The following is a 14,253-nucleotide window of genomic DNA, read 5'->3' on the forward strand; positions in this document are numbered from 1 at the left end:
GCGGGGGGCGGGGGGGGGCAGGGACAGGCAGGAAGGGAAGGAGAGACAGGAGACTCCAGCCGCAGGTGCAAGGGGCTGAGGCCCCAGAGCAGGGCTGCGTGTCCTGTAGGGAGAGACCTGGCTGAGCTGGCCACACATAAATTAGGGGCCGTCTCTACACAATTTTAGCACGATGGCAGGGCTTGCAGAGATGCCCTATCATTGCCGAAATCACGGCTCCTGTTTTGAATACAAGATGCAGGGTTTTTTTTGTTTTGTTTTGTTTTGTTTTGATATCTTTATTTTACTTATTTATTTTTATTTGGTGCTGAGGATTGAACCCAGGGCCTTGCACATGCTAAGCGAGCACTATACCACTGAGCCCCAGCCCCAGCCCAAGATGCAGTTTTATTTGTAAGAAAAGAACAAACCAATGGCTTTACATGTATGGGGGGGGGGCGTTGGGCGTTCTTTCCCTCTTTGCTCAGAATGCCACACCTCTGCCCCTTTGCTATTGGAGCTGGAAGGGACAATCAGATCACCTGTGAGGACTTAACAGAGTGTGCACTCCAAGGGCTGATTCCTAAGGCCACAGGGGAAAAGCAGGCAGCGTCGGACTGGACGGAGCACTGGGCTGGACCGTGAGGGTGCTCGACTCTGCCACTCTTCCCCGCCATCCTGGACAAGCCCCTTCCCCGCCCTGGGTCGGGGAGTCGCCGCAGTCCTGATTTCCCATCTGGCCCAGGGATGTGTCGCAGTTCTGCATGAACAAAGAACCCCCAAAGGGGGCAGAGACGCCCCCATCCTCGATCATCAGGCACACACTGCCAGCACTTTGTCCCACAACAGCCCCAGAAGAAAGACCATTGTCATACAGCCAAAGGGCGCTCAACCATCCTCCAAAGCTCAACTCAAAGTCCTCCTCCCCCAGGAAGACTTCCTGGGTCACCCCTGTGATAAGGACCTCCCTCCACTTCTTTATTTAAGAAACCAACAAGGAGAAGCACTCAGTGGGGTGATATTTAACCACGCCTGTGGAACAGCTCATTCAGATATTTATTACCTACTGCAGGAGGGGCGTGGCGGCAGGACCCAGAACACACATGCAAATTTGACCTTGACAGCTAATACAGGAGGCTCTCCCGGAAGCTTGCAGGAAGTTTGGTGACTTACCACCCAGACCACACTGCTGCCACAGGGAAACGGATTAGCTAAGCCAGGTCACGATGGCTCAATGAACCAAGATGCCCCTGAAGCAAGATGTCACACCAGAGCTCCTAGGACCCAACAGGAGCTCCTTATTTTTCTCCCCCCAGTGATCTCGTGGTACTTTTGTAATTCAAACATTTCAAGACCCAACCAGACACCAGAAACCGTTCCCCTTTAGAGCCATTTTGGTCCACACCTAATTCAAGGTGGACCTGTTCTGAATTCCAAGCCACACTCACTGACTCAACTTACATTAAGCACCTACGATAGACCAGGCACTGGAAATGAACTGGTGAGACCTAGTTCCTGTCCTCAAGGAGCCCAGCCTGGCAAGAGTCACCGGCACACCAAGAAACGTGGCAGAAACTCTGGGGCAGATGCCAAAAAGGGTGTAGAAGGGACAGAGGAGATGCTAAATCAGACGGGCAGGATCTGGGAAGGCTTCCTGGAGGAGGAGGTATTTGAACTGAAATATTTAATGGACAAGCAGGAATTGCTCGAGTGCACAAGGGGTAAGGAGTCCCAGGTGCACATGAAGGTGCCACGGGGACAGCAGATCAGCAGGACTGGGGCCAAGGACAGACAGAGGAGGAGAGAGAGGAGGGGGCCGGGGAGGCTCTCAGAAGCCACCGGAGCCTGGTTCATGGGTTAAGCCAAGAAGTTAGTTCATTCTTTCAACATCTACTCACGGAGCACTTATTAGGCACCAGCCTTCTTGGAAGCCAGGGGTTCTCAAAGTTTGTAGTCTCAGAATTCCTTTCCGCACCTCAAAAATCTTGAGGCCTCTAGAGCTTTCCTCCTCCGTGGATAATATTCACCAACGATTTACCATGAAGTCAGTTAAAACTGAGACGTGTTATAAATATTTATTAACTTATTTAAAAATGACAATAGATTGATGTGTTAACATACACAGCATATTTTTTAGAAATATTTTTTCCAGAAAAAAAAAATGAATGAGAAGAGTCGCACGGACTTTGCATTTTTGCAAATATTAACATGTGGCTAAGGGGACAACAGATTCTCATATCTGCTCCTTGTTCTGTCTATTGTCACATCAGCCGAGTGCCCTGAAATACCCCACCAGGTGCCCCAGGGGAAGGAGAACGGGGCTTCTTAGTATTCCTAGGAAGGTGGTTTTGACCTCATGGGCCCCTGAAAGGGACCCCAGAACTTCTTGGAACCACTTTGAGGACACACCAAGGCACAATCCAAGCAAAAACCCCAACTTTCTTTCCTTCCCCTTTTCCATAAGATTGAATTTGCTTTTCAATAAAAAGATAAGAACACAAGCGGGATCCAAGGCCCGCGCGGCCCAAGAGGAGGCCTCTGCCAGGCCTGAGCTCTGGCTGCTGCTCCAGACCCCGCAGGCGGCCAGCAAAACCTCGAGGGCCAGAGCCGGGGCCTGAGGGTCTTCCAGCCGGAGTCGATGCCTACCCAGGTATTTACTAACTGCTAACTGCCGCTAAACACAGGCCAGAACCAGAACCGAACTATTATACATAAGTGAACCTACTAGAAAGCTTCTGAACACGCTCTTTGTGCAAGAGACCTGGAGGGGAAGAGGAAGGCTTGGCGCCTTAAATCTTTCTTCCCCTACTTTAAAAAAATCAGGACCAGAGAAGATAAATACAACAAAGCCACCTGACACAAAACCCCAGTGCTGAGAGAGGAGGAGAGGCCACAGTGAGCCTTCCCTGAGGAAGTGACCCAATAATAAGTACCCACTAGCTAAGGCACTCGCCCCTCAGGAGCTGTGTGATGCTGGATATCCTGTATCCCTCTCTGAGCACGGTTTCTATTATAAAACAGGAATAGAATGGTCACTGAGAAGATCCCCAGACAGAGCCAAGCTCCTTGGTAAACAGTAAAGTACTGTGACACACAATGAGCATCACCATTCTTTCAAAGTCAGCAAAGTACAGGCTGTGTTGGGACTGAACACATCACAGTATTGAAGTCCCCGGAAAAGAGCCAGGAGCAGCCACCTGGGATTTGCATGCCTCTAAAGCTCCGGCCCTTCTCTTCCCATGTTGTTTAGCCTCTGGTCAGCACAGGGGGATTTCCTGGCTGAGAAGTCAAGTTCAATGCCATCGACTTGATATTTTTCTTTAAACCAACTGACTTTTCCTCTGAAAATAAATTGGGTCCTGACCTAACCTAATCAACACCTGCGCTGTCACAGATCTGAGGTACTAACTGCTGTCTTCAGATACATTACACTGAATACAGACACGCTGGACATTTCTAACCATCTCCCATGGACCACCGAATGTCTGTGGACCCCCCCAGGAGTACGCAGATGGATCCTGACCTGGCCCAACCCCCAATTGTTCAGATGGGAATCTGAAGCCCAGAGAGAGACTGTCACTCCCACAAGGTCACACAGCGAATTAGCCATCGGTCAGCAGCTGTGACCCAGTTCTTCCGGCTCCCAGGCCAGTGCTCGTTCCACAGCAAGCTTCCAACCCCCCCCCCCGCCCCCCAATCAGGAGCAAAAGTTCTCACGCCCTGGCACATCCTCTCCAAAAAAAGAAAAAGAAAAATTTTTTCTGAAGGACAGAGAAGCCAGCTCCGTTTCTGCCTCCCTGAAGCCTGAGGAGACCAGGGCCCAGGGCCTTCGACCCTCGAGGTCTGCGTGCTCCCTCCCCCTGCCCCCCCACAGGGCACCCATCAGCCCTCTTCCTGGGGGACCCCAAGGACCAGGCTTCCACTCCAGCGCCCTTGCTCCTCCAGCAGAGCCTCTGGGAGAACTGGAGGCACCCAGATGTCAAGGAAATGTGTGACCAGCGACTACACAACTGAACAATGAGCAAAACCCCAATCCTGCCTTTAAGAGAGAAAAGTTCCCACCAAGCACAGGTGGTGGCACACACCTGTCATCCCAGAGGTTCAGGAGGCTGAGGAGGGAGGATCGTGAGTTCAAAGCCAGCCTCAGCATCTTGGTGAGGCTCTAAGCAGCTCAGCGAGACCCTGTCTCTAAATAAATTTTTCTAAAAGGGGCTGGGGGTGTCTCCGTGGTCAAGCACCCCTGGTTTCAATCCCGGGTACTTAAAAGAGAAAAGCACGCACTGGCGAGTCACAAACTCTCCGAGCCTCCTTGCTCAGTAGCAGGACAGGGACAAGCTGCTTCCCAGGCCAGAGCATCCCTAGCAAGGATGTCTACAGAGGAACCCAGCCCGAGCCACGCACAGGAAGGGCGCACGTTAGCTCATAAAGACAAAGGAAGAGGATGTGGGGGGCAGGACTCAGGCAGAGAGAGGGCAGCATTGGGGGATTTCCTGGCGGAAAAGTCAAGTTCAAGTCCACGTGAGGCCAGCAGCAGAGGAGAGCTCAGGGGAGAAGGAAGACAGGGAGACACAGACCAGAAGCAGGCCCCGGCCCACCTTGACGACTCCAGCCCTCGTCTCATTTCTGCTCTGACCACAAACCCGTCCCCTGCCCCTTGGGGATGTAAAGAGTTAAGTGGCCATGGCTGCCCCTGGGGGAGCCCTGAGCCCAGCTCTGACCAAGTGTCCCCGCCAGGGCCACCTGGGAGCTGCTGACCCGACCCACCCAACATGCCCAGATCACCTAAGTCTGCAGATTCACCCCTCAGACTCAGCCAGCTTCTCAAGGGACAGTGACAAATCCGGCTCATCTGTCCCCACAGCCACCATCACAGGGCCCGGCAAACAGCAACCCCCTGGGGTCAGAGGCTGAGCAGAACCCAGCAGAGGATGAGCTGGGTCCTGCTGCCTGGGCTCCGGTCCTGCAGTGAGCACTCTCCCTCCCTCTGAGAGTCCCACGTCAGGGATCTGTCCCCAGGCATGGCAGCAGTCCCCTTTGCAGAGTGGACACCCACATCCTGGCTGGAGAGGACAAAACCAGGGGTACGGGGCACTGCGGAGTACCCACGGGGCCTCAGGAGGTTGGAGGTTGTCCTCGGCCAGCATTCTAGAAACTGGGGCACTGCCATGTGGCCTAGGCTCAGTGTCCTCCTTTCTGTGAGAAAGGGGTAGACCAGATGCCTGGTACGGCCCCTGGACATTCAGCCCAACTGGAAGTCCAGCGCATATGCTGACCCCCACCCTACCTCCGCTTCCCCCCCAGAAGGTTATATGCGAATCCCAAATACTGAACAGCCCTGATAGCAAGCAGCGGAACTGCTTCCAGAACCAGGAAGTCCTTCCTGAGGAGACTCAGCCCACATTCCCTTCCCCGGTTCTGACGCTCTGTCTACCGTGTTCCTTCAGAGGGGACACCAGGAAACTCCCTGACCTGGGTGAGGGCCTGTGCAGGGCACTGCAGCCCCTCCCCTGCCACCCCCGCTGTCCCCGACACCTCCCCCCTCCGCCCTCTCCTTCCCTCGGTGTCAGGGCAGTCCAGGAGGAGAAGAGGGTCCAGGCCCTGCTCAGTTGGGCCCCTCTCTAGTGAGGCCACCTGCTGAAGCAGAAAGAGTTTGTGACAGGCTCCCAGGCCCACCTGGGGGACTTGGAACAACAGATTTTTTCCTCCCTCAACTCGGGAGTCTGAGGAGCAGCAGCCTCTTTGAGCTCCTGGGGGCTCCTGGCAATCCCAGTTTGTGTGCCCTTGCCCACGGGTGGCCATCCCCAGCGTGTGTCTGTGTCTTTGCTGTCCCTCTTAAACAGCCCCCTGCCCTTCTCTCATAAAGGCACTTGTCACTGGATTGGGGCATGCCCAGGAAAGCCATGATAGAATCTCAGTGCCCTGAACTTCATTGTGTGTGCAAAGACCCTTTTAAAAGATATATTTAGTCATTTATAATTGACATTTATTTTATTTATGTATTTTTTATGTAGTGCTGAGGATCGAACCCAGTGCCTCACACATACTAGGCAAGTGCTCTGCCACTGAGCCACAACTCCAGCCCTGCAAAGACCCTTTTTCCAAACAAGGTCACATTCACAGATTCAGTGACATTGGCAGGTCACCATTCAAACGACTACAGAGCTCAGGAGTCAGAAAGCCAGTCCTCATCCTTGCTAAAACTCAAAGAAGGTCCTCACACTCGCCGGGCATCTCCACATCTGGAAAAGGAGGCGAGGCCCTGCCGCATCTCTCCTGGGTGGTCAGAAAGACAGGTGGTGGATACTTGTGAAATCAGGTGGGCTTCCCTGTGTGACACCCTTGAATCGGTAGCTGTCAAATGGGAGACCTAATTTAAGGGGAAAAATGATCACAGATCACCCCCAGAATTTGTGACTGGAATCTGATTCTATAGAACCGTCTCCAAGTTACAAACTGCAGATAAATGTTTCCTTTAGAGCACATAATAGGTTGTCCGAAAGGTAGCCTTTGCTGCTGACACCCACTTCCCCTCCTCTATGTGGGGAGACCACACCTTAGACTGCTCCCTCTCACCTCTTCTGGCCCCAGAGGCCTCGCCTGGAGCCAAACAGACGCACCACATCCACGGCCACCTGATGGCACCCCTTACACAGCACAGACCCTGGCCCCAGGCTCCCACAGGGGCTTCTTGCAGCCCCACTGCTCTGGGTGCTGGGTGGTCTCACGGCCTTGCCTGGACCCGGCTGCCTGGCCCACAACCAGTCCAGGGCGGAAAGGGCAGGAACAGACCAACCCCTGGGAAAGCCATGTGCGCGGAAGGGTCAGAGCTCAGCTTATAGACACCACCACAACCATCTGCTCTAGGCAGACGAGCATCCCCAGGAGGAGGCAGCCTCCTCTGGCAGAACTGACTTCAGAGTCTTCATCCCGTCTTCTGTCCCCAGCTCCCCCTAAGCAATGCAAGGCACCCCAGGAAAGTCTCCATCCTCCCGGGGCACGGGGCCTGGTACCTTCGCTCTCATAGGGGTCTCCCCATAACCTGCTGGGATGTCCACAGATGAGGGGCTATCAAGCACAGAGAGGTGATCCTTTACCCAGGGTCACACAGAAGAGCTGACACTTGGTCTAGGTCTCCAGATGGCCCTGCCACCAGTCATGATAACTAAACCTCTACTTTCAGTTGTTTAGACTCCAAACTTCTCATACGTATATTGGGTCTCAGCCACGCTCTCCACCCACATCTTGGTCCCTCTTAGAGCTCCCCTTCTGTTTCAGGTTTGCTCGCCTATATGCCTCGGGGCCTTTGCACTTACTGTCCCCTCTGTGTGGGATGTCTACAAGCCTTTTACCATGGCTGGCTCCTTCTCATTCTTTAAGCCTCAGCTGAGATGTCAGCTCCTCATTAAGGCCTTCCTTGACCATATTATCTACAGCAGGAACCCCCGGCCCTCCCCAATGACTCCCTGATTCCCTCCTCAGCAAGAGTGTTTGTTTTCTGCTTTGTGGCAGCCTCTCTGGTTCACAGTATTTTCCTGCACCTACCACAGTGCATACAACAGGTGTCATGTAACTATTTATCGATTGAATGAATAAGCAACTGAACTGTCCCCACCCACCCAGCAAGAATGGCTGCCTTAGACTAGCCCCTCCTGTCTCCTAGCAAGATATCAGCTCTAACCCACTCACACCCGTTCACATGTCTGGGAATGGCCCTCTGTCCCGGTTCACCCAGACGACATCGTTCCCTGCCAGTGGAGCCGACTGGTACCGACATTTCACTATCAGGCCCTTATCTGCTTGCCTCGGAGCCCCACCCAGGGTGGCACTGTGAGTCACACAGAGAGAAAAGTCGGGGTAGGCAGGCAGCTGGTTATACCTGCTTCTCCAGGAACCAAAAGCCAAAGGTCCAGGGTCCAGTCCTGCAGGATGAAGCAGTCTCCCCCCAGGAGGAGCCACCCACAGAACCTAGACTGAGTGGGGGAATTCTCTTGGGGTCATGCTTTGCCCTTCTGTATGAGGAAGGCACTGGGGGCTTTCCAACATGCCCTGTAGGAAGACAGGACTGCTCTGTGCTCAAGTCCAAGGTCAGCCCCAGGCTGTGAGGCCATCCCCATCCCACAGCCCACTGGGCATGCTGACCACTTCTCCAAAGTGAAAGCTGCCCCACTTCCGACAGCAGCTTCTTAATTTCCCCTTTGAAGTACCTGCTTGGCACAGAGGACGCCTTGCCCAAGAACCAAGCGCAAGAAGAAAAACAACGTAAGGAGATAAAACCTCTACCTAGACGCACAAAGAGACCCGGGTGGGTGTCCACTAACAAATAACCGCAGCTCCCTCGGGGGTAGAACTGGAGGGGACTTCTATCGTCCCCAGGTGCTTTGCCAAGTGGCTGGAACTCGGTTTTTAACCAGGTGCCCGTATTATTTTTCACCAAAACAACAAAGCTCTTTTTCCAAGAGCTGGAAACGGAATCCACATTCTTTTCTGTCTGTCATCACCTGGTCCCACACAGGGGGAGGCCAGGGACCTGGTTCCTCTCCAAAGGCCACCTCTGACCCTCTCCTGCTCCCTGGAAGATGAGCTGGGGGCCTGGGAAGGTCACTTTTACATCTGAATCCATTTAGCCTTCTGGCAGGTTCTAACATCCATAGGTAAAGGAGGCCCGGGGAGTGAGGGCCTCATCCATTCGACCTGTGCGTGCCAGTTAGGATGTGGGACCCGGGCAGCCTGGGACAGAGGCCACCCTCTAACCACGGCACCACAGGGAAGTACAAAACTCATGGGCCAAGCTCCGCTGAACCCGTCCATCCCGGAAGGAGGCCAGAGAGAGCTCAGGTTGCCTCTGGCACTCATTTCCGCTGCCACCTATCCACGCGCGCTTCCTCCCCACTCTCCGGCCCCCCTAGGCTCTTTTCTCCCTCATCAGGCGACACCCCAGCCCTGACACCCTTACCCAGATGGAAACCCTGCCCCACTGCCACGGCAGCGGGGCCTGGCGCATCCTAGAGAGCCAGTGGCTGCACGGTCTGCCCAGCCCACTCTGCTCACCCGACTACTAGGGCTGCCCGGCAAGCCAGCCTCTGCCCCAGGCCCAATGCCTGCCTGTAGCACAGCTGGGACTCAACGGCCCTCGTGCAACAAGCGTTCCCTGAGCACCTACTATGTGCCCAGCCCCAAGCCCAGCATTCAGAGGAAGACTCAAATGAGCCACACCCCTGGCCTCCAGGAGCCCACAGTCCAGCAAGGAAAAGCAGCCATGTAAGCAGATCTCTCGAATACCCCGGGCAGTGCTAAAATTAGAGGCGTGTCCCCAGTGGTCTGAGGGTGCATGTGTCAGAATGATTCACCCTGGACTGCGGGAAGAGCCTGCTCCGAGTGTCTCTGGCAGAGCCCATTTCTGATGGAACCATTTCAGCAACATTCTGGAAAGAGCTGGGAGAACTGGCCTGCAGAGGAAAAGAGATCTGGGGGGCTCAGGCCAGCTCCCCTAGAGACCCTAAACACATTGGGTCTCTCAGCCCCCTCTGCAAACAAAAGGGCCCCCGGTGCAAAACCAGAGATCACTGTAGGTGGCTCTGGGTCTCATTCATATTGACTCAAAGGCCTGAACTTCTCTTTGGAGTCAATTCCCTTCTGACCCCTCCAATCACATGAGTCTCAGTCTAAAGTTCAAGCTGCTAAAGTACCTGCCAACCTGCCTGTTGAAAAGAGAGGGTGACCCCAGCACCCACAACATGTAGCTAGTATTTCATAAAGTTGTCTCATTATCCCTGTATTTTATTTTAACCATTATCTGCTATCTATGTTGAGGGGACAGGTTTTCCGTTAGTAGAAAAGATACAGCACCCCCTTTTAAATTTGAAGTCAGTTTAAAGAAATATATGAAGTAAATATTACAATTGGTATCACCTCTCTTTAGGGAAATTTAACAACATCAAAATCAAGGGCTGGGCTGGGCGCAGTGGCACACTTCTGTAATCCCAGTGGCTTGGGACGCTGAGGCAGGAGGATTGCGAGTTCAAAGCCAGCCTCAGCAACTTAGAGAGGCCCTAAGCAACTCAGCAAGACTCTGTTTCTAAATAAAATATTAAAAAGGCTGGGGATGTGGCTCTGTGGTTAAGCATCCCTAGGTTCAATCTTTAATACAAAGAAAAAAAAAATCAAGGGCTGGGGTGTAACTCAGTGGTAGAGCACTTGCCTAGAATGCTCAAGGTCCTGGGTTCCATCCCCAGCATTGCAAAACAGAAAAGAAAAATGTAAATACCCACACAAAACCAAGCAACCCTATTCTATCACGCCAGAGGTTCCCGTGGTGACTGGCCCTGCAGGGAACGGGAGGGAAAAGACTGAAGGGAGCAGGAGGGCCCCTCCGTTTTCCTCTGTTCCATTGGTTGGCACTGGAGTTGACGTATGGTGCACAGCTCTCACTTTTCAAAAACTCATCCAGCCGCGTGTGGCTGTGTTAGCTGAACTTCTGCGTTACGGTAGACACTCACATCCTCATTAGCCAACAACTCCACTTCTAGAAATCACCCTGCAGACAGGCACACACACACACACAAAAAAAAAAAAAAACCCCACAGTATCACCTGCCTGCTCCCACAAAAGATTAGAACAACCTCAGAATTCCCTAGCGGGGCCTGTTCAAATAAATTCTGGCATAGCCTGGAGTGACATCTATGTACCATCGAGAATGAGGCAGCCCCTGGCAGGTCACCAAACTTTCCAAGGATTTAAGTAAAAAGTAAGGGGCTATACATGGTTCTGGGTACGGTGTTGCCTTATGTGGGAAAAAAAAAAATATATATATATATATATATATATATTATACACATACTATATATTATTTTGTATATACTATTTATATTATTTTGTAGGCAAGGATGTTTGTGCCTACAACATCCTTTGCCTAGGACACTCAGTCAATGATATCACAAGAACCTGTGGCGAGGGTCCCTCTGGACGGGGTAAGCTAGGAGAGAAGAAGGGAGGTTGTTACTGATGCTTTTCTGCTTTCAAATTTTGCACAAAGGGCATGCACTTCCTGTCAAAAATAATTTTTAAGGGGAGTCTTACAGAAAGTGCATGGCTATATGGTAAATTTTAGGGTCCCAACCCCAGGCCTAAAGACAGAAAGCATTAGCACTCTGCGCTTATAAAGCAAATAACCCTTGCCCCACCCTCCTCTCGCAGAGGGATGGAACAAAGATAATGGGCTTTCCTGCAAATGGTTTCCAATTAACAGCAGACTCAGTTCAGGACAAATTACTTAACTCAGATCCTGAGTCTCTGCCCTGCAGTCAAACTCTGGCACCTGGAGCTGCCCAGCAGAGCCAGCAGGTGTCTGAGTTCTTGGCAACGGTGGTAAGATTATTAAGCAGAAATACTTCCAGGGACAGCAGTAAAGCAACCTCAGGTGGCCAGAAGAAGGCTTCCAAGTTCTGAGTCCTGCCTGGCCTCAAGCAAAGCAAAGCAAGGGCCAAGGGGTGGGCTTCTCTGGGGGCTGCAAAGGACAATGACAGAACAAGTCCTTGAAATTTGCGATTGCATAATTTACCCTTGTATAGTAGTTTTCTCTCACTACATTATTAATCCAGTGGGGTGCAAGGTAGGGGATCACTTATCCATTCCACAGATGAGAAAACAGAGGCATGGGGAGGTGAAGAGATGGCCAGGAGAAGGATCAGCCTTGGCCTTTGCTTTCAACTGCAGAAAGAAAGAAGAGTTCTAAGCTAGACAAGGGTGGGCAAAGAATCCCTGGGGACTTACAGGACACATAAGAGCATCTAATGCAGCAGTTTTGTGTGTGTGTTTTACATTTTAGTTGTAGATGGACACAATACCTTTATTTTATTTGTTCACTCATTTTTATGTGGTGCTGGGAATCGAACCCAGTGCCTCACACATGCTAGGCAAGTGCTCTACCACTGAGCCCCAAGCCCCAGCCCCTAATGCAGCAGTTTTTAATCTGGACTGCCTACTAAAATTACCTGGAGCCTAAGTAAATTTAAATAAACACCTTTGCCAGGGCACAGGAATCTGTAGTGTTTTTAAAAATTCTTTAATTGAGAGCTGGGGGTGTTGCTCAGTGGTAGAGCACTTGCCTATAGCATGCGCACAGCCCTGGGTTCTCTCCCACACTGCAAAAACAAGCCCTAGTTGGTTCTGATGCAACATTGGCTGAGAACCACTGAATTACAGCTCAAATCACCCATCCCAACCCCACAACTGCTTCTCTGTAGCCTCTGCCCTGGTCCTTGCCCTATCCTTTAGCCCCAAAACGTACTACGCATCTCTCTGTCACTGTACCTAGAGCCAGGAAATTGGACTGGAAGCTGGCCTGAGGCTAGAGTTTTCTACATGGCAAAATTAATGAACAGTTTTGAGACCCAAAACAGAGGAGGGATTTGCCTAAGATATCCCAGTGGGCCAGTTACAGAGTAGGACTAGAATCATGATGTGGGTTCCCACCCACAAAGGGGTCCCATCAAAAGTCCTGATAGCAAATTCAACAGCTTCTGTCAGCAGAAAAGGTTCAGTGAGGGGCTGGGGGTGAAACCAGGAGAGAGAGAGAGAGAGAGAGAGAGAGAGAGAGAGAGAGAGTTTCAGAGGGACACAGAGTGTCTGCCCTTATGGCAGAGCAGAGCCAGGGGAGCTATTCTAGAGGGGCAGGGATAGAGCCAGCCTGTAGAAAAGTATCCTGATTTCTTCACTAAGGCCCAGGTCGTCTGAAAATGCCCTTATAAAAACCAGGCTCTTAGGGAGCTTACACTACTTTATGTCCAGATTCCCTGCCCAGAATAATGGCTCCTGCTTCTTGAACTCTGCACTGATCTCCATACTAAGCACTACATTTCATTTAATCTCCGCCTGCATCCTAAAAGGTGAAAATAATTACTGCCTCCATCTGCAGGTGAGGAAACTGTGGCCCAGAGTAACTTCCCCAAGATCACTCAGCTAGAAAATGATAGCGACAAGATTCAAAGCCTGGTTCGTGTCCAACTACTGCCATTCTGCTCCTCAACAAGGCAGCAGAGGAGGGAAAGCCCAGTGACAGTGGAAACAGTAACTGAGCATGTGGGAGCTGAAGAGACCTCTGTCCACTGTAATCCTCCACTCAGGGCGGAAGCACGTGCATCCCCCTTCCACCCAAGAAGCCACCAAGATGCAGAGGGGGAAGTGCCTTGACCTGGGGTACAGGCAAGTAATTGCGGGGACCAGACCCGGAATCCAAGTGACTCCAATCACAAAGACTAACCACTTCTTCACCCGCTGATCGGAGGCAAACTCTAACACCCTACAGGCGTGGTGGGCGCGGCCAACAACGTAACCACCGCCTACCAGCCTGCCAGCTGATGCGCAGAGGGCTCGGGTGGCAGACTCAACCACCATTCAGGTAACAGTTGCTCTTGGTCGGCAAACTAGCTCTAATATTCCAGATGAAGCAGCTGAAATTAGGGCTGAACTGGAGCGGGCAGAATTTCCCGGTTCCAGGGAGAGTCTGGCGAGAAGCCAGAAGGCGCTCCCCGCGCTCTCCCCGGAGCAGCTAAATCTGGAAACAACTCCCGGCCCCGCGTGGGAGCTGTCGAGGAAGTGCGGACCTCCACCCACCTCGGCCCGGACCCCACTGGGATCACTCACCCAGAACACCGTCGAGTAGATGATGAGCGAGAACTTGAGCCAGAGATAGGAGAAGCGCGCGCAGTAGCGCACCTGCTCCGAGTCCCCGCGGGGCATCCTGGCGGGTCCCCGTGCAGGGCTTCGGGGATTCCGGGCTTCGGGGACTCAGGGTTCGGGCTCCGTTCCTTGGCCACTGCTCCAGGCTCCACCTGCGGCTACCCGGCGGCCCGCCCAGTTACCAGCGCTCTCTTCCGGACTGACAGGGGCGCGCCGCAATCACTGCCCCAGCCGGGGAGCCAGCGGCCCCGGCGGCCAATGGGAGAGAGGCGGCGGCCCAGCCTCTGGGAGGTGACGGGCCGGGGGCGGGGCTGCGGCTAGAGATTGGGGTAGACAGAGCTAGAGGAGGGGGCCGGGTTTGCAATTGAGCGGGCATTCAGCTCTGGCAGTGCCTATTTTCCAAGCGTAGAGTGGGGCGTGGGAGAGAGTAAACTAGAAGCGCGCTAGAGAGAGCGCGAGCTTGCTTCACCCCGGGCTTGGAAAACACGCATTCGGAGGCGGGGTGCTTAGCTTTGTTTTGCAGCCTAAGGCCGGGAGTTTGATCTCTAGTCCCCCCCCACACACACACACACACACACGCACGGGGATGGGGTTGGG

General features: G+C 52.8%; 1 protein-coding gene across 1 annotated transcript in view; it reads right to left on the bottom strand.

Moving 5' to 3' along the window:
- Tspan15 (tetraspanin 15) overlaps positions 1-13,861 on the bottom strand; it is a 39,994-nt gene extending 26,133 nt beyond the window's left edge. Inside the window, exon 1 of the mRNA XM_015500550.2 lies at positions 13,621-13,861. Within this exon, the coding sequence (XP_015356036.1) occupies positions 13,621-13,716 (96 nt within the window). The 5' untranslated portion in view covers positions 13,717-13,861. The remainder of the gene's footprint in view (positions 1-13,620) is intronic.
- Between the last annotated feature and the right edge of the window lie 392 nt (positions 13,862-14,253).

This window comes from Marmota marmota, unplaced genomic scaffold (genome assembly GCF_001458135.2).
Source record: "Marmota marmota marmota unplaced genomic scaffold, marMar, whole genome shotgun sequence".
NCBI classification, from domain to species: Eukaryota; Metazoa; Chordata; class Mammalia; order Rodentia; family Sciuridae; genus Marmota; species Marmota marmota.